This window comes from Diospyros lotus, chromosome 1 (genome assembly GCF_014633365.1).
Source record: "Diospyros lotus cultivar Yz01 chromosome 1, ASM1463336v1, whole genome shotgun sequence".
NCBI lineage: Eukaryota > Viridiplantae > Streptophyta > Magnoliopsida > Ericales > Ebenaceae > Diospyros > Diospyros lotus.
In genome coordinates, this window is record NC_068338.1 from 35,779,038 (window position 1) to 35,802,693 (window position 23,656).

The 23,656-nt window shown below is 35.4% G+C and overlaps 1 protein-coding gene across 1 annotated transcript; it reads right to left on the reverse strand.

Moving 5' to 3' along the window:
* Window positions 1–6,411: 6,411 nt before the first annotated feature.
* Window positions 6,412–14,722, reverse strand: LOC127806154 (ABC transporter C family member 14). The gene is made up of 12 exons (XM_052343247.1): window positions 14,287–14,722; window positions 11,134–13,313; window positions 10,424–10,744; window positions 9,680–9,766; window positions 8,941–9,570; window positions 8,663–8,827; window positions 8,214–8,508; window positions 7,801–8,015; window positions 7,264–7,569; window positions 7,126–7,189; window positions 6,791–7,030; window positions 6,412–6,685 (listed from the first exon to the last, which is right to left on the reverse strand). The coding sequence occupies exons 2-12, from the start codon at window positions 13,243–13,245 to the stop codon at window positions 6,585–6,587; spliced, it is 4,536 nt and encodes a 1,511-aa protein (XP_052199207.1). The 5' UTR covers window positions 13,246–13,313; window positions 14,287–14,722; the 3' UTR covers window positions 6,412–6,584.
* Between the last annotated feature and the right edge of the window lie 8,934 nt (window positions 14,723–23,656).

Genomic DNA, 23,656 nt, shown 5'->3' on the forward strand with positions numbered 1-23,656 from the left:
GATTTATTGAGAAAAAATAAGAAGAAATAGAGAAAAAAAATAAAGAAATTATGAAGAAATAGGTTTTAATGTTTATTTAAATAAATATGATAATTAGGGTGCTTTGAGGTTTAAGTTAAAGTGACTTGTGCGAATGTTGAGATTGACACAAAAATCAAGACGATTTACGTATTTTGAGGCAAGGCGCGAATATTGAGGTAGCCCGATAAGCTTGAGAAGATAAGTGGTACTTTCCAACTAGATTTAGTTTTATGAAAATAGTTGATTTGTAAGTGGTTCAACACAAAATCCGATTTTATGTAAAATGATTTTATCATATTGTCATGTCTTGATGTGAATATGTCATGTAGATTGCATTTACATGTTTTGATTTATGAAATATGCATGTGAGCATGATGAGATTCACGGTTATACATTGCATGAGTTTGGGATTAGGTACTGGCTTCGTTACTTTGCCACGGGTGCACCCATACACCCTAGTCTGGCAGGGAGACTGAAAAAATGGCGGGTAATCTTAAGGTGCAGTCGACCCAAATATGAGAGTTATGATATTATGTGCATTGCATACATACATGAGCATTAAATGTTTTGTTCCCTTACTTAAATGATTCATCATCTAATTTGGGCTTTGCTCCTAAAATATTCAAACGTTACAGATGGAGATTGTAGTAGAAACGAGGATGAATGAGACATAAAATGGCACTTAGCAAAGTGCATGATGAGTTATATGATGAGTTGAATGTATGTTATGTAACTCATATATTGATGTTCTGCTATTTCGAATTCTGAACGTTTTGAGAAATGATAATGTAGAACCCTATTTAGGGTTAATGTTAATTGAGAACTTATGTTATGTATTAAGTCATGTTGAGAAATTTATGTTCCCGTGGTGTAAAAACTAATTTATGATTAATGTTATGATGTTAGGTTTGATTATAGCTTCCGCATTTGATATTTATGATGATTCTCCTTGGAGATAAATGAATGAAAATTTTGGGATGGATAAGAATAATGATATGGTTTAGTCTTAGTTTTTATAAAAAAAAAAATTATTATCCTAGAATTATCCTGAGTTTTAGTGCGCTCGAAAAATGGGGCATTACAATCATAACCTAATGATCTCACAAATTAATGCATAAAAGATTCATACGTTGACATCACTCTGTCCAACATAAAATTACAATAACAGTTTAAAACCAAATACGAAACCGACTAAAATACTAGTCCTAGTCTTGGCATAGGACCCATAAAAACTTACATCATGTTCATGCCTTAATCACTCATTTGCCTTTTCGGCCACTCACCTCCCTTGGAATGTGGAATATTTCAAGGACAAATATCCAACATTAGAAAATAAATCTTCCAAGAGAAGGTTAAAATAACATATATGTATGATGCATTGACTCACATAAATAGATGCCCTAGTGTGACGCCCCGACCTCACTACCGGGTGCCACCATAACCCACATTATAACTCCAGCCTGCTATGAAAGACGGTTATGCCCCTGCCAATATAAAGCTTTAAAATGATATGGGTGCCCTGAGTGGGGTCCAGGCTTCACCGCCTTTGACCGGTCGAGAACTCGGGAGTAAATTGCATAGGCAGCTGAAACTCACCCGAGTCTCGTACTTGATTAGGCCCTTGGAGTATAAATCCAATTTCAAATAAACGAATACCAACAAGCTCAATAAATTACTTCAACCACCAAACATATTTAGACATATCTCAGTTTTCGACCGTAGCCGACAGGTACAAGTTCCCTACCCTACTGGGTTTACTCATAGTGGGAACCTTAACTTGATTCCAATTTATTTCAAGTTAAACCATAACCGTCACTCATAGTTAACACACAATAATTATATTACATTATTAACATTTGGGGTTAACCAACACCCTCATGGTTAACGGTCGCTACCAACTGGCGGCTTATCTATTAGCACCGCCTTTCCCTTCTTGGATCCTGGGCCATCTATTAGGTTAGTGGAAAAAATATAGGGGTGAGTATCGAGGACTCAGTAAAGGTAATATGAGTTACAGTAAATTAAAATGCATGACAATTATAGATTAATGTGAAGTGCATCATGCATGCAGGCCGGTCCACCTCACCCTAATCTGGATTTTGGTGGCCCCACTAATTTCATTTATGACCCCATCTCGAGACTCACACGACCCAAATCTACAGCCCAATGCCTAGACACTTCTTCCACAGTCTAATACAAGCCATGCTAAAATAAATTTGCACACAAATCATATTAAATCTTATCACGCGTTAATCACTTGCTTTGCGTCGGTTCCACGTCCCAATTTCCTATACAATTGTAAAATAAAAATAATTAAACCCAGAATTAATTTTAATTATCACCGTTACATTACTAATTAATTTAGCTAAACATGTCATTAATTTATAATTAGTACTATTAAATAAATTTAAAATATTTTTATACCTTGCATATACACACGGGCAGAGTTTCAGCGCGTTAAAACTTATGGTGTTTAACAGCAGTGAAAACACTACTATTTATAGGTGCCAGAAGGAGGAGAAATCGGAAGAAGAAGTGAAGGTTGAGGCCTAAGGATGGCCCCAGGTGCTGCCACGTGGCAGCAAGGGTGAGGGGAGTGGCCGAGTGAGGGGGACACGGCCGCGCCACGTGGCGCGACCTGGTGTGTCGCTGGCGCGCTTGGGTGCCCTCATGAGCGCCGCTTGGCCCCCCAAAACGGCACCGTTTTGGGGCGCCTTGGTTGATTAAAAATCATCCTCCCCCCCCCAATGCGCGCGCGTGCGACCTTCCCCTCGTGCGCGCCCGCGACCGCTCGTGCCCGCCGCCTCCTTCATCCATTTAATGCCTAACAATTTACTTAATATGATCGTTGGCCATTTCTGGAATTCACGCTACAGCCCCCAGCTTTCCAGAATTTGCACACAACACACACACACACACACACACACACCTTATTTCTCCTATTTCACTTACTCCCTAAAATTTCAAAACCTATTAATTTAATTTATTTCCTTCTTCCCCATTATTTTCATAAATATCCTCATAGCCACAATTATTTAATAATTCATAATTAATTCATCTCAATCCCACGATTAACCAATAACCACACAAATCACCATAAACTCACTAATTAATTTTTCTTTTTTTCAAAGTATAGGGTATTACAGTCTCCCCTCCTTATGAAATTTTGTCCTCGAAATTTTGTCCACTTTATTCTATCACACAGATCCTCAACATTAACTGTGACTATCAAACAAGAAAGGATATTTCTCGCACATTTCCTCTTCCATTTCCCAAGTCGCCTCATGTTCCGAGTGCTAGCTCCACTGCACTTTTACCGTTGGTAGAGTTCTACGTCTCAATTGGCGATCCTGGTGTCCTAGCACTCGTACAGATTACACCTCAAATGTTATATTAGGTTGAAGTTCAACATCCTCAGCGCTCATTTCCATGTCTGGATTATATATATGCTTCCGTAACTGGTAAACATAAAATACGTCATGCAGTCCAATTAATGCCTCTGACAACTCCAGATGATAGGCAAGTGGTCCAACTCGATCCTTGATTCGATACAGTCCCAAGTACCGAGGTCCCAATTTTCCTTTTCGTTGATGCCTAAATGCTGGGTGTATTGGGGTAGCTCGAAGGTACATCAGATCTCCTTCCGCAAACTCCAAAGGTCGGGTCTGGCAATCTGCGTACTTTTTCTGTCGTATCTTGGGCTGCTTTCATATTCTTACGAACTATCTCTATCTGTTGTGTTGCCTTCTTCACAAGATCTGTTTAGGCAAGCTGTTTCTCCCCTACTTCGAGCCAGCACACTGGTGATCGACACCGTCGTCCATACAATGCTTCATATAGGGTTATTCCTATGCTTGCTTGATAGATGTTATTATAAGCAAATTCCGCCAAACTTAGATATTCTTCCCAATTGCTTCCAAAATCTTGTACATAAGCCCGAAACATGTCTTCCAAAATTTGACCCGTTCAGTTTGACCGTCTGTCTGAGGATGATAGCCTGTGCTAAAATTCAGCTAGGTCCCAAGTTTTTCTTGCACAGCTTTCCAAAAGTTTGACATGAATCGACTATCTCTATCTGATACAATGCTCACAGGAACTCCATGCAAGCGAACAATTTCCTGGATATAGAGTTGGGTAAGTTGCTCAGCACCCATAATGCTCCTTATAGGTAAGAAATGTGCCGACTTTGTTAGTCGGTCAACCACAACCCATATAGCATCAACCTTCCTCAAGGTCCGAGGTAAACCCATGTTGAAATCGGTTGTTACATGCTCCCATTTTCATTCCGGAATCTCCAAAGGTTGCAAGCTTCTCGATTGTTTTTTATGTTCGGCTTTTACTCGTTGACAGGTGTCACATGCTCTTACGAACTCTGCTACGTCTTTCTTCATTCCTAGCCACCAATACACTTCCCGAAGATCACGATACATCTTGGTAGCTCTGGGGTGTACTGTATAGGGTCTTCGATGGGACTCATTCAGAATCTCCTGTTGTACCTTTCCCAAAGCCGACACATATACCCGTCCATTCATTCAGAGTATTCCATTACGATACTCAAATCCTAGTTGCTTAGGTAGTCTATTCTCATCTATCCATTGCTCCAAATTCCCCTTCTAAGCTGTAGCCAGTTTAATCTCATCCCACAAATTAACTTGTAACCACATCTGTGTTACAATTATTGTGTCACCTTGTGGTTCTGCCTTGAGGGTCAAGTTTGCAAATTCTTCCGTTAGAGCGTGTAAATGGATAGCCAGACACACCCCCGAGCAAATTCTTCCGTTAAGCTTTTGAGATAAAACCACTCGCCTCGAACTGCCTCAATTTTTGTACCAAACCTCAAAAGTCACACAAACACTCAATCCTCAATCCTTAATCCACAAAGCACCTTATCCATCATATTCATTCAAATAAACATCAACACTTATTTTTTTTTATAATTTCTTCACATTTTCCCTCTATTTTCTTTCCATTTTTCTCTCCAAAAAATCCAAATTAAATACCACTCAAACATTTTCCAAATATTTTTGCACCGAAAATTCTAAAATAATTTTCCCAAAATTTTGGAATTACCTATTGGCCACGCTCCCTACGTGTGGACTGTGAGTGAAAGAAGGCACATGAGCTTCATGCTCCAGTCATCTTCTCTAGCTCCAGTACACGGGCGATGTTGGATTTTGCTCCTGGCTTGATCTACCATCTTAGTCAATCACAATGGTACCTAACTTGGTTTGAAAGGAACACTGGAAATGGTCCAATCGGCCGATTAAAGTCTCGGCCAAAACTACCGCTTAGAATTTCTGGCAAAACTTCGAAACCTCACCAAAACCAAACGAAAACCCTCCAAATTTTTTAGAAATGACCCTCACCAATTCAAGAACAAAAGCCCCTTGTCCCTAGCCACCGATTCAACCTAAAATAAGAGCAATTTGAGTTTGAATCTCTAAAAACCCTTGGTCTCTTGGACTTCTATTTATAGCCAAAATCGAGCCTCCAAACGCTTATGGCTATCTAATCTAAGGTCTATAATGCTTTTGCTTGCCTGAGGTCGACCCATTTCCTTTGTTTAAGCCCCAAAATCCGGCTTCCAACATCCTCGATTTTTTGGTCAAGAAACAACAAAAAATTTCCACTCAATCGGTTGTCAACGTGGCCAATTTTCGACCAAGGACCAGCCATGGTGGCTTAGGCCTAGCTCTAAGGCCCCAGCCCACTCCCTTGAGTCTTCCACGATCGAAATCAGTGATGGGAGGTGGGTCAGGCAGCTTGGTTGGCCATGGTAGTAGGAAGTGTAGAAAATTTCACTTTTGTCCTTCTCAAGTTTCAAAATTCCATTTTAACCCTTTCTACAAAGCCCCTGGTGTTCTCAAAATTTTCATTGAGACCCTTAAGTTCTAAACTATTCATTTACATCCCGAAAATTTAGAAATAACGTCATTTTGATCTCCATCAGAAAATTTTAAAAATTATACTTAACCCCGAACATACGTTTTGACTATAAACTCTTTTGTTTTATCCCGAATTTACTTCTGGGTTGCTCCTTATGTACGATTTGACTCCTTTAAAGGTTTTGTTGACTTATCGAAAGTTCTTTACGACAATTCAAATTTTTAGCCTAAAGTAATGCTGTATCAAAAATTGTCTTTGATTTGATTTATTTCGATGTTAAAAATCATTCCTTGAGATGTTTGTCAACTCTATACCCTTTTTCGTACGTATCTAAGCTCCAGGTATATCCTGCAGTTGATTCGATTAATTTTTTGAATTATTTAGATACTAATTTTTCAGAAAACTCATATTTTTATCAGATTAAACTATTTTTGAAACAACTCAAACTTTCTAGGTGTTGCAAAACTAATATGTAAAAGTGCTTCTATACAAATAACACAACCATAAAAAAGATAGGCATATATAATCTTAACGTATAAATGCATCAGAATAAAGCTAAGCTCAGTATTAGTATCTGATTAATTAATTGCATTATACTTCAATCTTCCTAAATCCTGACGCTTAAGTGATTAGTACAACCCCAATTATACGACAATTATGCGAACAGCACAGTTATCTCAGAGGCCAGATGATCGATTCGCGTACTCCTGAACCAGTGCCCCAAACAGCGACGTCCTCTCCAGCAAGCGAGATGGCCGGTCGAACTCCTTCGCCCGTCCTGTTCATTTCCGTCACCGGAAAATCAGATCACAGAGTTGCAGCTAAATTGAGCCGGAAAAGAAAGTGGTAAGAGGAAATAAGGATAAGGATAAGAAACACTTGCCTGCATCTACGACTAAGACTCTGTCGCAGTCCATCACCGTCGGAATTCTGTGTGCGATGCTGATGATTGTGCAGGCGGCGAAATCCTCTCGGATGATCTTTTGAATCACAGCGTCGGTTTGTGAATCAACGGAAGCTGTCGCCTCGTCCATGAACAAGAGCCGGCTGCGCTTCAGCATTACCCGTCCCAAGCAGAGAAGTTGCCTCTGGCCGACGCTCCAATTGTCTCCGTTATCAACAACTGAAAAGTTGGACACAAGAAATGTAAACGTCTGATCCGGATTCACATGTTCAGAAGCACCGAATTTCGGTGCAGATTCTGATGAGAAATGTTACCTAAAGAATCAAGTTTTCCGGGTTTTCCAGCCACCACATCCTTGAGCTGGCATCGCTCGAGGCTCTGCCAAAATAGATTATCAGATACATGGAAATACAAGAAGAACAATGGCTGGATCGTGAAAAGGCAGGTTTTACCTTCCAGATCTCTTCTTCCGAATACAGGCCGATTGGATCAATGTTGCTTCTCACAGTTCCTTCGAAAAGGACAGGTTCTTGAGGAATGATTCCAAAGCGAGAACGAAGATCGTGAAGACCGAGGATGGATATGTCAATCTCGTCAATGATAATTTTCCCGCCCGAAGGCTCCACCAACCTAAAGAACACCTGGATCAGCGTCGACTTTCCACTCCCTGTTCGGCCAACCACGCCAATCTTCTCTCCACCTTGAATGTTTAGCGTAATGCCTTTAAGAACCAGAGGAGTATTTGGACGATATCTGACCTGTCCATCGTTTTGAAAAGATACTATGAAAAGTTATGAAACCTAGTTGATTGCATCAAAGGCAGTTCATGTTTGAACGTAAATTATGCTGTAGATTTTTTGTTGGTATTCTATTGAAAATTCAGATTGATCTTGTGAGAATCCATTCTACGTTATCATGTTGCTTCAGCCAAGAAACGTCTGGTATCAAGAATAAACGTTTTGAATCGAAATTCATCCAAGACAGGGCACCTGGAGGTCTCTGAGCTCAACATTCCCACGGTTAGGCCAATCTAGAGAGGGAAGACAATCTTTTTTCTTCCATTCAGCTTCAGATGGAATATTTGTGAATTGTTTTATCCTTTCAACAGAAACCATTTTATTTTCCACAAAGCAGCTCATGTATATGGCCCAGAATAGTACACCATTCAGGGACATGCCATACGAGAGAGTTAATCCGACATTCTCTGCAGCAACAAAACACAAGTCAAGTTACTAAGTAAGTTAATCCGACATTATTAGATTTAATTTTTCATAGTATACTAGTAAGTACAACCCTGATTACAGTCTAGAAATGTTGTTATTAATATCAGCATCTAATAGGAAACTACTTTTGAATACAGTGTTTGGCATGGAAACAAACTTGGAAACAATTCAGATGATACCTGGCCTTATGATGCTTCTGGGCAACAAGATCAAGAACATTGCAGAGACGCAGAAGATGAAGCTCCCAATCAATTCCAGACGGCAGCCCAACCACTCGTTAGATCCATTATTATGGAAATCCATACGTAAATTTGCATTCACTCGGTTGATATTCTCCTGGGTGAACATTCCCTGCCTTCTGAAACAGCGAATTGTCATAACACCAGAGATGCTCTCTGAGAAGTGATGAATAACAGGTGCCTTGGTAATGGAATCTAGTCGAGTTAGTTCACGAGATGTTGCAAGATAGTATCCCTGGAACCAGAAGAAACAACATTGTTACTGTAAAATACACATAATGGTACGCACGGTATACAAAAGGGAACACGATTGCTACTATTGTCCACCGTGCCAAAGTAGCAAATTTCAAATTGCTAGTAAAGTAATGATGGGAAAGAAATGCTCATACCCGGTACCATAAATTAAGCCAAGCAAGCGGAACTAAGAAGAATATTGTTGGCCAAGCATACTGGCACGTGATGATGATGATGCTGAGCACCGTGATGTACATTGAAATAGTAATGCTTAAAAAAAAGGGCAGGAATACATCAATGTTGGTCTGATCAGTTGATGCCTGCGATGAAAGAGGATATGATTAAGACCCATCATGAAATAAAGCTTGCCTCAATCTAAAACAAAATTTGGATGCAACACAAATATCCAGTTCGGTGTTAAAAATCTTTTTACCCGACTAAGTATTCTTCCGGATGGTGTAGTGTCAAAGAATGACATAGGAGCATGCAGAATGCTGTAAATGATTTGTTTGAAGAAGCTTTGAGCAGTTTTAAGCCCAAAAACCGTGACAAAAATGGACCTTATCAATATCAACACCACTGAAATTGCTGCAATACCCGAATACACACTAATGAAAAGAGATGCGTTGAATGACAATGCACGTTCCTCTGAAGTTTCATATGCCAACCAATAATCACCAGCCATTAGAGATGATTGCCACATTAGTGAGATTATCAACACCAATGATACACCCCACCACCCAAAAGCCTCAGTGCAATATTGTTTGTAAACGTGTGCTCCAACCCGGCCAGTTTCTCGCTCCTCTTCTTTAATGAGTTTAGAGGAACCCTTATCAGATTTGGAGTGTTCTACAGCTTTGTCTTCTCCATTTGCTTCCCCATGCTCAGAAAATGTCCGGTCAACTTTTTGTGGTTTGGGATCATTTTCGTTGGACATGCCAGTTTCCACTTCTACAAGTTCCATGGATGTTTCATGAGCAGTCACCAATGCTTTGAAATCCACACCAGATTCTAGAATATCATTGTACTTTCCTGATTGCACAACCATCCCAGCTCGCATGACCTGGTTTTGAAATAAAATATTTGATCAAAAACAAAGAAAAAGCCAATACTTCCACGAATAAACAATTTAAAAGGATCATAAGGAGACTTGGATAATGAATTCTACTTACCAAGATAACATCAATATTGTGCAAGAAATCAACTTGGTGAGTCACAAGTAGAATGGTCTTATCTTTGAGGGCACCCCTGACACATTCCTGCCAAACAAACATGAAGAAACTTTAAGGTACGCTGAAGACATCAAAAGTATCCTTCCTTTGACATAGTTCTGAAATACTGCTAATTTTATTGTTTATATCAATGGTTGCAGAATTTACTGGAAGATGAGAGATAGTAACTGAAACCCAAACCTTTACTAGTTTCTTGGATGGCATTAATGTGTTGAGTGAGAAATGCAGGCATTAAGCATGAATTGTATACAAAATCTATTAGACTTGGCTTCCACAAAGCTACATTATTTAAATTGTATTTTGCAGGTAGCAGAATGTAAGATATATCTAAAATTTTCAGCTTGTCAAATAATTTATAATTGAATATGAAACAAAAAGTATTTAGTAAAAAATTTGAGATATATATTACATTCTTCCACCTGCAAAATACAATTTGTAATACTTTTCTATATATATTCGATTACAAATTCTTATTGCTAAATACTATAAAATATAAAGCTCAGATCGTGCACTTTTTGCTAAATACTAAAAAACATCTCTAAAATTTGGCAATGATGTTGCTTTCAATAGTGAACTTATCACTGCATCTCTATGAATCAAATGAATCGTGGTAACTTAGATGGTACATAAAACTAGGAAAAAGGGTTACGGATTCTCAGATAGATACTATAATCAATATTTCACCTTGAATATTTCAGATCCAGTATGAGCATCAACTGCGCTGAACACATCATCAAGCAGATAGATATCACAATCCTGATAAACAGCTCTAGCAAGTTGTATCCTCTGCTTCTGCCCACCACTGAGATTGATGCCACGCTCCCCAATTTCAGTCTGATCCCCATACTCCATCATTTCCAAATCTTTCTCCAAGCAACAGACCCTCAGGACTTCCCTGTACCTCTCTCCGTCCATTGGTAAACCAAAAAGAATGTTCTCTTGAATGGTTCCATTTTGGATCCATGACGTTTGTGCAACGTAGGCAGTTGTTCCACAAACCTTGACCTGTTAAAGAGTAAAAGGATATAGGTTTGTTAGAATATAAAATTATCCACCAACATAATGCATTTGAATGTGAAGGTATCAACAAGATGGCATAGAAATATTTTTAAGTGAACAATAAGCAAACTCTGAATTACCATGAATTACAATAGCCTCATCAATCACATTACACTACAAGCAAATAAAATGATGACAATCAATGTACTCATTCCTTGACAAGTAAACAGAGAAGGATGAATGTTTGGCAGTGACCCCTATAAGAATTGATAAAGGTGTATAAAAGGCAAACAGCAATTGCATGGTTTGCACCAACTGCAAAAAATTACATTTATATACTTGTTAGGAGACCTAAATGAAAAAAGGGGAAAAAAGATTCATAATGATATTCAGACCTTCCCTGATATCTTGTGCATCTCGCCAAGAATTGATGCCAGGAGGGAAGATTTCCCTGATCCAACAGTGCCAACAATAGCTGCAAGCTCTCCCTTTTTGATCTCCAAATTTAAATTTTTTACCACAGGTTCCCCATTTTCATCATCCCAGCTAAAGGCTCCATCTTTCACCTCCACCGCAATTCTGCCACCGCACCCTTCCTCTCTCTCCACCGCCTCATCAACAAGCTCCTTACTTATCATATACTTGTCCAACCTTCCAAGTGAGATCATTGCTTGTGACAATGAGATCATAGACTGCGGGAAAGTCCTGATTGGCTCCTGGAGGATCCTAAAGAGTGTTGTCGCTGTGAACACTGTCCCTGCATCAAGTGTAAGCCCCAATAGGATTGCAGTCCCAAACGTGATGGAAGATACAAGTAATGGAGTGCTCCACATAACGATGATATTTCCTGATACAGAGTACATGAACTTGGTTAGCCACCCAAATTCTGATTCACGGAAAGAGTTTATTCTCTTGTTGAAGTGGTCTTCCCAAGCCTGAAACTTGATTACGCGCATGTTATTGAGCATCTCATTTGTTGCCTTCATCCGTGAATCCCGGTTTTTCATCACATTGTATTGGAACTTGTTGTTCCGACGCGTACCCAACACAACAAACAACAAAATTGCTAGAAGTCCAACTAGAGCTGTAATTGTTGCAGCGCCAAGGTAACGAGCTAGAAGTACTAAGGCAACAGTAACTTGCAGCGGCATAAGCCATATGGAATGTAGCTGTAGCATCATATCAGAGAGCTGCTGAGCATCTACAGCCATGTAATTTACAATTTGTCCAACCCCATGTGCCTGTCTTGCCGAACATGACAGCCTCAGGCCCTTCCGGTATAATGAAGTAACCAGCGTGGACCGGATGAGCATCCCAAGCTTTTGAGAATTGAAATTAAATTGGTGCGAGGTCAAAACCTCGACAAATTTGGCAATGAGAAGAGTCATTACAAGGTAGTATCCTTCAAAGGGGGAGCTGCTCTTCCCAGAGGTGAAATCAACGAATGCTTGGATCAAAACAGGCCCCACGTACATGACACACAGCCTCACGATTGCAAGGAAGGCAGTGAAGGCAATTTCCTTCCAGAAGCACCGAAGCAATGTGGTCCTAACAGGGTGCTTTGATTTTTCACTAGGCTTTGGCCAGTTCCGTTCAAAGAGCTGAGACATTCTTTCAGCTCTGTGATCTGGTGAAAGGGTAGGGATATCATCAGCTTTGAGAGGAGTTTTATAACCTTTACTCAGTAGGGGATTCATCCAAAGCCAAAAGGTCTTCGAGATGATAGAAGCCTTAGCAAAGCCAGTTACATTGGATTTGCCCGCTAGGGGTTCATAGAGTTCATCTTCTGCATCTGGCACCGATTCTGATTCTCTTGTCACTGTTATTCCAGTTGTTCCTCTTATTGCAACAATAAGAAGTAAAATTGATAGCGTATAAGTGACAAATGAAGTCACATCATCCAGTCTCAAATGAGGATCTGGTTGCTCGAGACAGATTACCCGGATAATACCAGAAGCAAAGAACAAACTACTGATGATGAAGTTGGCAACCCAGTAAATTCGAAGCGATAAAGGATGGGTAACAGCTTCAAATCTTTTTTCATGGACAATTAATACAGTAACCACCACATGAGTTATTGCTTGAATTAACCAAAATAGGCCGTCCACAAGCTTCTCCTGCAACTGGCTACGTCTAACAAAGGCCAGAATGCATAAAACTGTGTAGACTATTGCTAATAGAACAGTTGCAGTCAGAGACAGCTTAAACCACAAAGTACTTCGAAGAACGGTTCTTTGGTTTCTAAGTAGAGGTTTGTTCGCATCCGGATTGGGGTGACCACCGGAAGCGAATCTGGAATATAGTTTTTGAATCAATAAGATAAAGAGAGCCAACAAAAACAGGATATCGACTGAAGATAAGAGAGCCCTTTGAGGACATGGCGATAGGAAGATGAATCTTAACCATTGGAAAATGGGTGAAATAGCCGCCGCCTCCGAAGACTGTATCACAGAGCTCGAACATGAAAAAGATGTGAACCAAGAGGCAGACGACATTTTCACAAACATAACCCAAACCCCAGAGAACGTGCCTTTGATCTGCTCTTCAACCTAATCAATCGCCGTTCTCTAGTCCTCTGTGAAGGAGAAAACCAAAGGAGATTAATATAATTCCATGAAACCTGTGTAAGTTGTAACAGACTAGCTCTATATTTTATTGAAGTTAATTCACCTTTTTTTCTATTTCTTTTTTTTAATTTCTTACGACTAGACAACTAAAAGAAAAATCCACAAACATAGAAAGAACAATCTGGCCGCCATTGACAAAACTCTTGAGTCGAATTTTCAGAACGCCAAGATCTAAAAGCAAAATTAACGAGATGACTTCGGAAAGTTGCTCCGCGGAAGGCTGGAAAAGGAGGGAAAAAGCACAACTGCTCTACTGGAGGTGAAGATTTCAAACATCAATTAACTTTTTGATGCAATCAATATCCACACAATCTTTCATGGTTAACGTTTGGAAGCATGAAAAAGACAGAGAACCGGGAAACCGAGCGGTGTCCCTTATAAACACAGTCTTATAAACAAAGCTCTGCAACACGGAATGGCCGATCGGAAATTCAAACGGCTTTTCCATCAGGAAAATTTCAGACGAGCCAAAATCTAAGAGAGGGCAAGAATTGGAAAGAAATGGTATGTGGCTGAGAGCTCCGACATTTATTCGCAGCGATTAAATGCTGATAATAAAGAGAGAAATAACAGCAAATACAAAGAAGGAAGATAGTTCTAGGCGTAGAAACCAAGGGTAATATAAATTCAAACCGCTTTTCGTTTCTATTTTCATCTGAATAAAAGTTGACCATGTCCAGCTCAGAAATCCATGCCATGTCGGATTCAAGACAAATCCTAAATTTATTCACGGTGATTATAAAGACACAAAAGAAAACAGTAATCGCAGAGGAAAGAACAAAAATGGCAGAAACTTGGAAGGCCGATCGTAAATCAGAGAGCGGAACGAACCAGAATTAATTCGTGTAGAACAAGAGTGTTCAACTTCAATCAAACAAGAAATTACAAACAAAAAAAAAGGAGGAAAAAGCTGAAACTCACCGAGGAACAGAGCCTTGAAATTGAAGCTCCAACGCGAGCGAAGCAATAATAATAATAATAGTAATGGCATCCGGCATCCAGAAGGAGAATAATCAGGTGGCTGGCCTCTTCAACAGGCCGAAGAGAGGCCGAGGATGCCACTACAAACAAGACGAGGAAACAAAAGTATGGCTGGCTGGTTGTGTAAAACGATAGTATAACAATGACTATTGGACCGAAATCATCAGTGCCAGTGGAGTCCCGTGGAAAATACGTGGAGCCATGGTGATCGTCTCAGATGGCGACAGCGCGGAGTTCCTCTCGGCTTTCATTAATTGCTTTCTTTTCTGGACGGCTCCTCTGTCTTCACTCTTCAGGAATCCATCCAATTATGGTTTCTAATGGTTGGCAAACTGCTATCCTCGTGTTATTTTTACACCAAAGAAGGCCATTGTATATAACGACGATGATCTTGTTGATGGCCATCATTCTGGTTGTTTCGGGCAGTGAAGTCAAGTCAAGTCTCTGCTTTCGAGTCTGGGGAGCTGTCTTCTTCTTATTTTTCCAGATTTGATAACTTTTACAAATTATTAATTAGACTAATTTTATAAAAATAAAACAAAAGAGTTAAAACTTGTTCAATCTATATATATATATATATATAAACATTTCTTAATTTGTAAATTTACCTCTTTTACATAAGAAAATGATTATGATAATCAGTTGCTCTTTAAAAAGCATAAAGTTATATACAATTAATTAATTGGATCGAGTTAAAAAAGCATAAAACTGCATATAATTAAAGGGTGTAATGTAACCTAGCTAAAAGGCAAATGACAATGGAGCATAAAAGTATTTTGGGTTACGAGATGAAATCACTAACTATATGCAAAATTACACTGATTTGCATCCAGTGTTAGGTGGGATTATTTGTTAAATGTGGCATATTATTTTACTTTAATTTTTGTCGTTACCAAGTGTAACAATGAATTTGTCCTTGTCGTGTTATTTTAATAATATTTTATATAAAATTCTCACAACAACAACTATTATTTTTAGTTTTGTAGCTAATAATTAATTAGCTGTCGGTCACCCCGACATATGTGTTCTTAAAACAGAAAGGATTATATTAAACTATGTGGAGGAATATTTAGGACCACCAATACCCCAAACCATCATCCGTGCTTATCACTGAGAGTCCAGTTGCGCGACGACGACGAGAACCAGAAGGTCGCCGACCACTTTCTGTATGAAACGCACAAATGAGCTGTTGAATCTGCTCCTCCTGGCTTATCACTGAGAGTCCAGTTGCGCCAAACCCGAAACATTTGCCGACGGACGGAAGAGCACGAGGAAGAACCTCTTTCGGGACATCAATGGCCGTTCTACTTGCTCGAGCTCAACCATAGCAGCAAACTGAGTAAAAATATTGGAGGAGATGTTAGACACAAAGACACACGTGATCTTTTTAACTTTATTAATGAGAAAAGTCACATAATCGTCCTTAATCATGATTTTTAATATTTTTTTATTTTTATTATTAAAATTTAAAAAATAAAATAATAAAATATTTCTTCTGTTAAAATAAAATTTTAACCAGTCCTCACAAAATATGATACGCAAGCCATCCACACGTGACATCCACGGGATTCTCATCCAATGGTGGAATCCTAACAGTATTGAGCTATAATTTCCACGTATATATATAATAGGCCCATCGTGGGGTACTTCACTTTTGGTGCACCAACCATTTTAATGCCGCTTCCAGTTAGATGAGAGCCACAATTAACGCAAAAATTAATGAACATTTGCTAATTGGCACCTGATAATATCGGGAAATAATATTTAGGATATGTTTGATTGGCATAAAAAATATATTTTCTAGTTAAATTTTAATCTTTGATATTTAATTGATAAATAAATTTATTTCAAATCTATTTACTCAATCCTTTATAAATTAAGATGTCGTAACAAATTACCTCATTTGTTCTTTGCTTTGCAAAAAAAAAAAAATTACACATCCAACTTATTATAAATTAATTTTGTACTAAAAAATGGTTGGACGATGTAACTTCATTAATGAAGTAGACTCTATGAAGACTCAATGGAGATTAAAAGTTCGAGTTGTAAGGGTTTGAGAGGTTCCTTGCTTCGAAAATAAGGCAAAAACGTATAATATTGAGATAGTCTTCACAAATGCACAAGTTTTCCTATTTACGCACTACTTTATTTTAAATGTTGTATATAAATATATATTTTTTTTCATCCGTTCTATAGAATAATCAAATTTCAAATGTGTCAACACGTATTACATAATTTTCATGTTGTATTTTTCTTTTAAGATTTGTAATGAGGAACGTGTACTTTTCTGAGCCTTTATATAAATTTTAAGATACATTGTTATTTTTTTTTAAATACAATGATTGAAAAAAAAAAAAAAAAGAAAAGAACACTTAATAATATATGATTTGTACAATAAAAGTTATATGATTAGGGCAAAAAAACACATACATATCAACATGCAAAAACAAGATGAAAAAAAAAATAATGGATTCACAGCTATATGATAAGTATAATAAAAAGTGTTTTATTTAATTGTAGACATATTTTTAAGATAATAAAAAAATGAGGAAACAATGTAAAGACAACTGGAATAAGAATTTACGGTTATGATTACTAATAATCCTATTCATACCTTGATTTAACGAAGGATAAACAAAAAAATATTTCTTTATTATATATATTAAATTTACAGAAATGGGTAATATATTATTAAGGCACACAAGAAAAATGAAATATATAGATCTCAGGAAAACAGATTAATGATTTAATGAAAGAACTAATCAAAACGTTTAATTTGGGTGGAAATTATTCAATTGACAGAATAATAATCCCAATTTTATTGTGATTTCATTAAGGATAAAAAAAATATTTAATTCTTCACGATATATATATATATAAAATTGACAGAAAAAGATAAATATATTATTAAGGCACACAAAAAAAAGGATGGAGGCAGAGCTCAAAAAAACAGATTTATGATTCAATGAAGGAATTTACAAAAACATTTAATTTAGATAAAAATTATTAAATAGATAGAATAATAATCCTATTCATACTGTGAATTAATGAATGATAGAAAAAAAACATTTAATTATGGAGTTTTATTGTCAAATAAATTGATAGAAAAGATAAATATATTTAAAAATTATATTTAATTTAGTTTTCAATCTTTAAGTTGACAGAATAATAATTCTAAAAATTTATTGAAACTTTGATGGAAAGGAGAAAATATATAATCAACATAATAATAATTTCAAAAATTTATTGAGACTTGGATGGAAATGAGAAAATATATAGAAAATAATAGATTTTCAAGTGTCATTCAATAATATCTTACGTCTTACCTTAAAAATAATAGGGTGGTAAGATTTATACAACAGTCAAACGTTCATTGATATAGATGTTCAAAACATTGATATGTGAGGATAACCTGTACATTATGTCTAACTTCGTAGTCGAATACAACAACATGAAATTCAAGAGTATAACATATAAGTACAAATTGAATTTTATGGCAAAGACGACTGTTGTGGAAGCTACTGATGAAAATTTTCCATCAAGTAATTATGTGTGCAGGCCATTTGGTGAAATTTTGGGTGCAGCAAAAGTTGATGAAACCGAATTATTTGGTATGCATAATATTTTAATACTATGATATTTTAATTTAATTATAATTAACATCTTAGCCCAATTTAATGCAGATATTATTGGAGAGGTTGTTGACAAAGATAATGTTAAATTTCAAGAATCATGTGAAATAACAAATAAATTAATTGACGTTGTTATTAAGGACCTCGAATATGTATATGCCCTTAAATTTCATTGTTAAATACCAAATATATTTAGCTTTATTTATATAAACTTATGTAAAAAATCGTGATCTATTTCTAAAAAAAATAAACTTTCTTGCACTCTGTGAAGAGACTATCTTGACTAGGTTAATAGCTTCCTAAAAACTGAGAAATCAGAATCTGTTATAGTCATACTTCAAATGTGTCGTGTCAAATGATTCAGAGATTATTTTTAAAATATATATATTTTAAATTAATAATTAATTTTTAAAATCTTTATTTTGTAATAGTGTTTAATATGTATATTTGTGATGATTGATTAAAGGGAGATTAGAATTTCTAACACCTATTACATTATCAAGCTTCTGGTGAATGCTCCCATTGATGAAGTCAATGATTTTTGTAATAAGTATGAGTGAATTTTTTGAATTTTAATTTGTTGTCGTTTATGAACTGATTACTTTCATAAGTTTAATATGATTACTAATTAATAATAATAACTATATAAAAAGCTGTTGAATTGGGGGAGTTGCAAAGAGTAAGTCACATATCATCTTCTTCGATTTACTGTATATATGATGATTGATATATGATGATTTGACAAATGAAGTAACTAATGTAAGACCAATAAAGAGTTGGTAGAATAAATGAAGTAAGTAATGTAAGAACAATAAAGAGTTGGTAGAATCTTAAGAGGTAAAATATGATACACATCCTCACGCAAATAACAACCGGCAGGACACTGACATCCACGGGATTCTCATCCAATGGTGGAATCGTTAACAGTATTGAGCTATAATTTCCACGTCTATATGTGGGAGTACTTGACTTTTGGTACACCAACCATTTTAATACTGCTTCCGGTCAGATGAGGGCCACAATTAACGCGAATGAAATAATGAACATTTGCTAATTGGCACGTGATAATATAGGAAATAACATTTAGGGTATTTTTGATTGGCATAAAAAATATATTGTTTAGTTAAATTCTAACTTTAGGTGTTTAATTGATAATTTTTGTTATAATTTTTTTTTCTATCCAAGTACAAAAATGTCATATTTTTTTCAAAATAAAAAAAAATCAATTCTTGAGGGGTTGGTTTTGATTTTCCTTTAAAGTTAATTTTTGTTTTTATCGTGTACAATCAAACACATCTTTATATATTAATATATTCTGTGACAGAGCTAAGAAATAATTTTAGTCCAGCTCAAAGTATAATTTGAATCCTGGCCAAATTATAAAAATTATAATTATTTATACTAATATATATAAAAAAAGAAAAAATCAACTGGGGCCAAGGCTCCAGTTGACCAAAATGTTGCTCCGCCACTAAATATATTATATTATAGTTGATATTAATATAAAATTTTAATTCAAAATCAAAAATGACGAATTAATCTACTTTGTTCGAGAAAACAATTGAGGGGCTTATCGAAAGATATAAAAAAAAACCAAGATGTCATCGCTCCAATTACAAATTTTCAAAAATAGTCACGGGCTTGTTTGTTGCTCTCTCTTCTCTCCATAATCGCTGATACAATCATTGATTGTTGTGCCGCCTCACTCTATCGCCTTAGCAATTGTCGAAGGGAGGACGACAACGAGGCGAGACAATGACAGAGAGACAGCAAGGCAATGGCGACGTAACAGTCAATGATTGCATCAGCAGCTATGAAAAAAGGAGAGAGCAACAAATAAGACGTTGACAATTTTTAAAAATTAATAAAATAATAATATTTTGATTTTTTAACACTTTTCTATAATTTTCTTGATTGATCTGTTGAGCTAACTAGCACTGTTCAAATAGGACAGTGGTCCGACTATTCAAAAATCGTAAGCAAATCAAATTGTTGTATCTTTAATTTTTGTCATCTTCTCACTGTTAATGCTTTGATTGAAAGGTTCAAGCCACCAAAGCCCGCAATGATTTTCAGCACGCAGGCACTTGTCAAAGTGAAAATTATTAAGAAAGCAAACTCTTCAAACCTCAATCATTGAGTTCATTTTATAGATTAGATTAGTCACGATACATTGATATAAGGTGCTAAATATCTTTATTCACGCAATATTATTTATTTATATGAAAAAGTAAGATTTAAATGTAAATTTTAAATAAATAAAATTTTAGAAAACTCCCACAACAACGATAGACTAGGATTTTATTTTAGCTTTCCTTCCTAATTATTGCTTTTAAGTGTATTTTATTTTTAATTAATATTTAATTAATTGACAATGAATATATTATATTTTAAAATATTTAATTAACTAGTCGGACTGTTTAATGTGCCTTTATTGCTCCTTAAATAAGTATTATAGCTACTCACCACCGTAATGAAGAATCTTTATAATTACATTGGTAATACTATATTAAGATAATAATATAATTAAATTAAATTATTACTAGTATAATAATGTATTTATAGTAAACATAATTATGTAATATTTTATACTAAAATAAATGACTACTAATTAAGATTAATTAATGTCATTATAAGGTCCACTGTAAAACTTATATGATACCCAGAATTGTCAACATATTATACAATATAAAATAATATTTTGTATAATATAAAAAATATATAATATATCACATTAAAAGGTATAACATACATATATATAATAATATGAATAAACTATATATAATAAACACATCAGGCTTTCACTTTTAACATTACTTGCAGAAAGGAAAAGACGTTACAGGAGCAAGAAGTTCCCCACACCCTACAATGTTTGGATAATTTTTCAAGTTTTTAAATATACATATAGCAAGTTTTCCATTTAAAATTAAGTGGGCATGCAATCGAGGCTTTTCCGGTGTGACAGACAGGCGAATCACATCCGTCTCACAAGCCGCCAAAAATGTTGACGACATTATTTATGGCAATCCAGCCACTGCGGACTCCTACGGCCTCTGATAAATTAATAAAATGGGGGCAGCGAATTTAATGTTTTCGTTGGTTCGCAATTAAGTGCAACTGTCCCTACTATTTTTGATTGCCCATCCTTTCGACAGAGTACTCGCCGTGGCGAACCACGTTGTTATGCTTCGCATTACGAAAATATTATTTAATTTTAATATATAAAATAAATATTTATAATATATTATCTACTTAAATTAATATAATACGTTAAATATCATTTCTCAAAATTTCATTTGATTTGACAGTTTGTATTTGAATGAATATATATATATTTATTTCAATCGATTCGCGAAAGAATATATTATTATTATAAAGGTTATAATTGAATTGAATAATGTTTCGTTTGATTTGAGTAATGGCGAGGTTGAGGATAGGTTTGCTAGGAATTTGCATGATCAGTTTTGAAAAATGGAGTCATGAAATTGACGTGCGGGGCTGACATGGACGTGGACGTTGGAGGCAGGCAGAGATGAAAGGAAGGGAGGTTTCGGTTTCAGTTTCAGCACAGGATGGATAGTGGGGATCCTTGTCTATCACGTGTTCCGTGGAGCGAGCGAATATTTTTGAATTTTGTTGTTTTTTCTATTGATATTTCAACAGCCGTGGCAAATCAAGAAACCCTCTCCGGAGTCCGGGCATACAAATATCCACGCATCAGGTACCGTGTCAATAAAATATCATAATTTAATAATATTTTAAGGAATTTATTTTTTAATCTAAATTATACTTATTTTTATTATTTGAATTATAAAATATTTTAAATGTCAATAATAATTCTCTATTTTTATATGCTTTTGTTCAAGAATGTTTAAAATATTTCATAACCCATATTATAAAAAATAAATGTAGGTTGGATTGAAATTAGTTTTTTTTTTTTTATACTTTAATAGCAAAAAGTATTTTTTATGCATTCTAAACTTTTTGTGATTTCAAATGTGTTTGAATCTAGATCAAAAGTATATTTATCTCTCTCGAACTTTTATCTGTGTTTGTGTTTTTTTTTTATTTTATGAAATTATAATTTTATTGTGATTTCAAATATGCTTCTAAACTATGTAAATCATTCATTTAAATTCATAATTAGCAAGTAATATACACGTGCGCTAACGTGATAGTTTCTCAACATCTTCCCAACTCCTCATCTCTCTTCAATCTCTTCTCAACTTCTTTCTCTCTTCAACTACATCTCCCCAACCTTTTATTTCTCTTCAGAGTCTTCTCAATTTTATCTTTTTCTTCGACTGTGTCTTCTTTCTCTTCAACGTCTTTTGCAAGAAATGCTACCCCCAAACTAGTTCCATCTTCAATTCCCCAAACATCGAGGTGATTATTGATTAGAGCACATTAATGACATGTTTAACCCAATTGACTTACGTAATCCAACCAAATAAAATGTAAGAGACATTAGAGAGAAATGAGATATAACTAAAAAAAAAAAAAAAGAGATAATAAGTTAAATAGGTGCTAAAAAATTATTATGTTAATATGTGTGCGCATCACTTGCTAGTCATATATTTAAATAAGTAATTTTACACAATTCAATAGTACATTTGAAACTATCAAAAGTTCAAGAACATAATGCTTTTGGCCTAAATTCAAGTAAACATTTGAGACCACAAAAATTTTAAGGGTAGAAAAACAAACTCCAGGGGCATAAATATGGTTTTGATCATATTCTAATGTGTTTTTATCTAAATACATGATAATTGTTTTTTTATAAATTTAAAATGCATTTTATATTTATTAAGTGACATTTATTCAAGTAATATACACGTTTTAAAATAATTTTAAATTAAAATATTTTATAAACGAAATAATATAATATGATCAATGTATTTTTATTTTTGTCACCGCAGTTATTAAATTTTGATTTTTATTATAATTTACTCTTTTTTTTTTATTTTTCTTCAAGTTAATGAAAACTAATATAATATATATTAATATAAATATTAAAACCATTTAATTGTGAGGTTTATGTTAATTTTAACACCAACAGATTTTTGAATTTATATGAATGTATATTGTGTCAATTTTTATTAACAAAATTTGATGAAAAATAAAAAAAATAAATTATATTAAAAATTAAAATTTAATAGTTAGATGACAAAAATAAAAAGATAAAGGTTAATTTATTATGAATTACAAAATTTCAAAAATTAATGTAATTAGGGAGCCAACTGTTTTGTCAAAATAGTGGTGTTTAGTCAATCCACTATTTTAACAGAGCCAACTGATGTGTTAAACGCCAAAACAAATAATGTCTTAATAAAATTAAAAAAAAAATGACTTTGTGGCGTTTATTAGTTCTTAATTTTAATTTTTTTAATTTACGTTATTATACAAATATAGACTATTGGCTTTCTTTTCGTCCACGATAGACGATTAGAATTTAGAAACAGGAAAATGTCAGCGGTGACGTCAGGCAAGACGGCTCCACGAGTTTGACCCGTAAGAGGCCTGTGTGGCCCTATGCGTAGAAGATGAGAGAGACAGAGAGAGGGGGTTGTCGCGGCGTCAGTGAATACTCGTAGCTCAAGAAACTGGGTTTTTGTCTGGTCGTTTGCGGTGCGAGTGAATTGGATCCATCCAATTGATTTCGTGTTCTCGCAATCAGA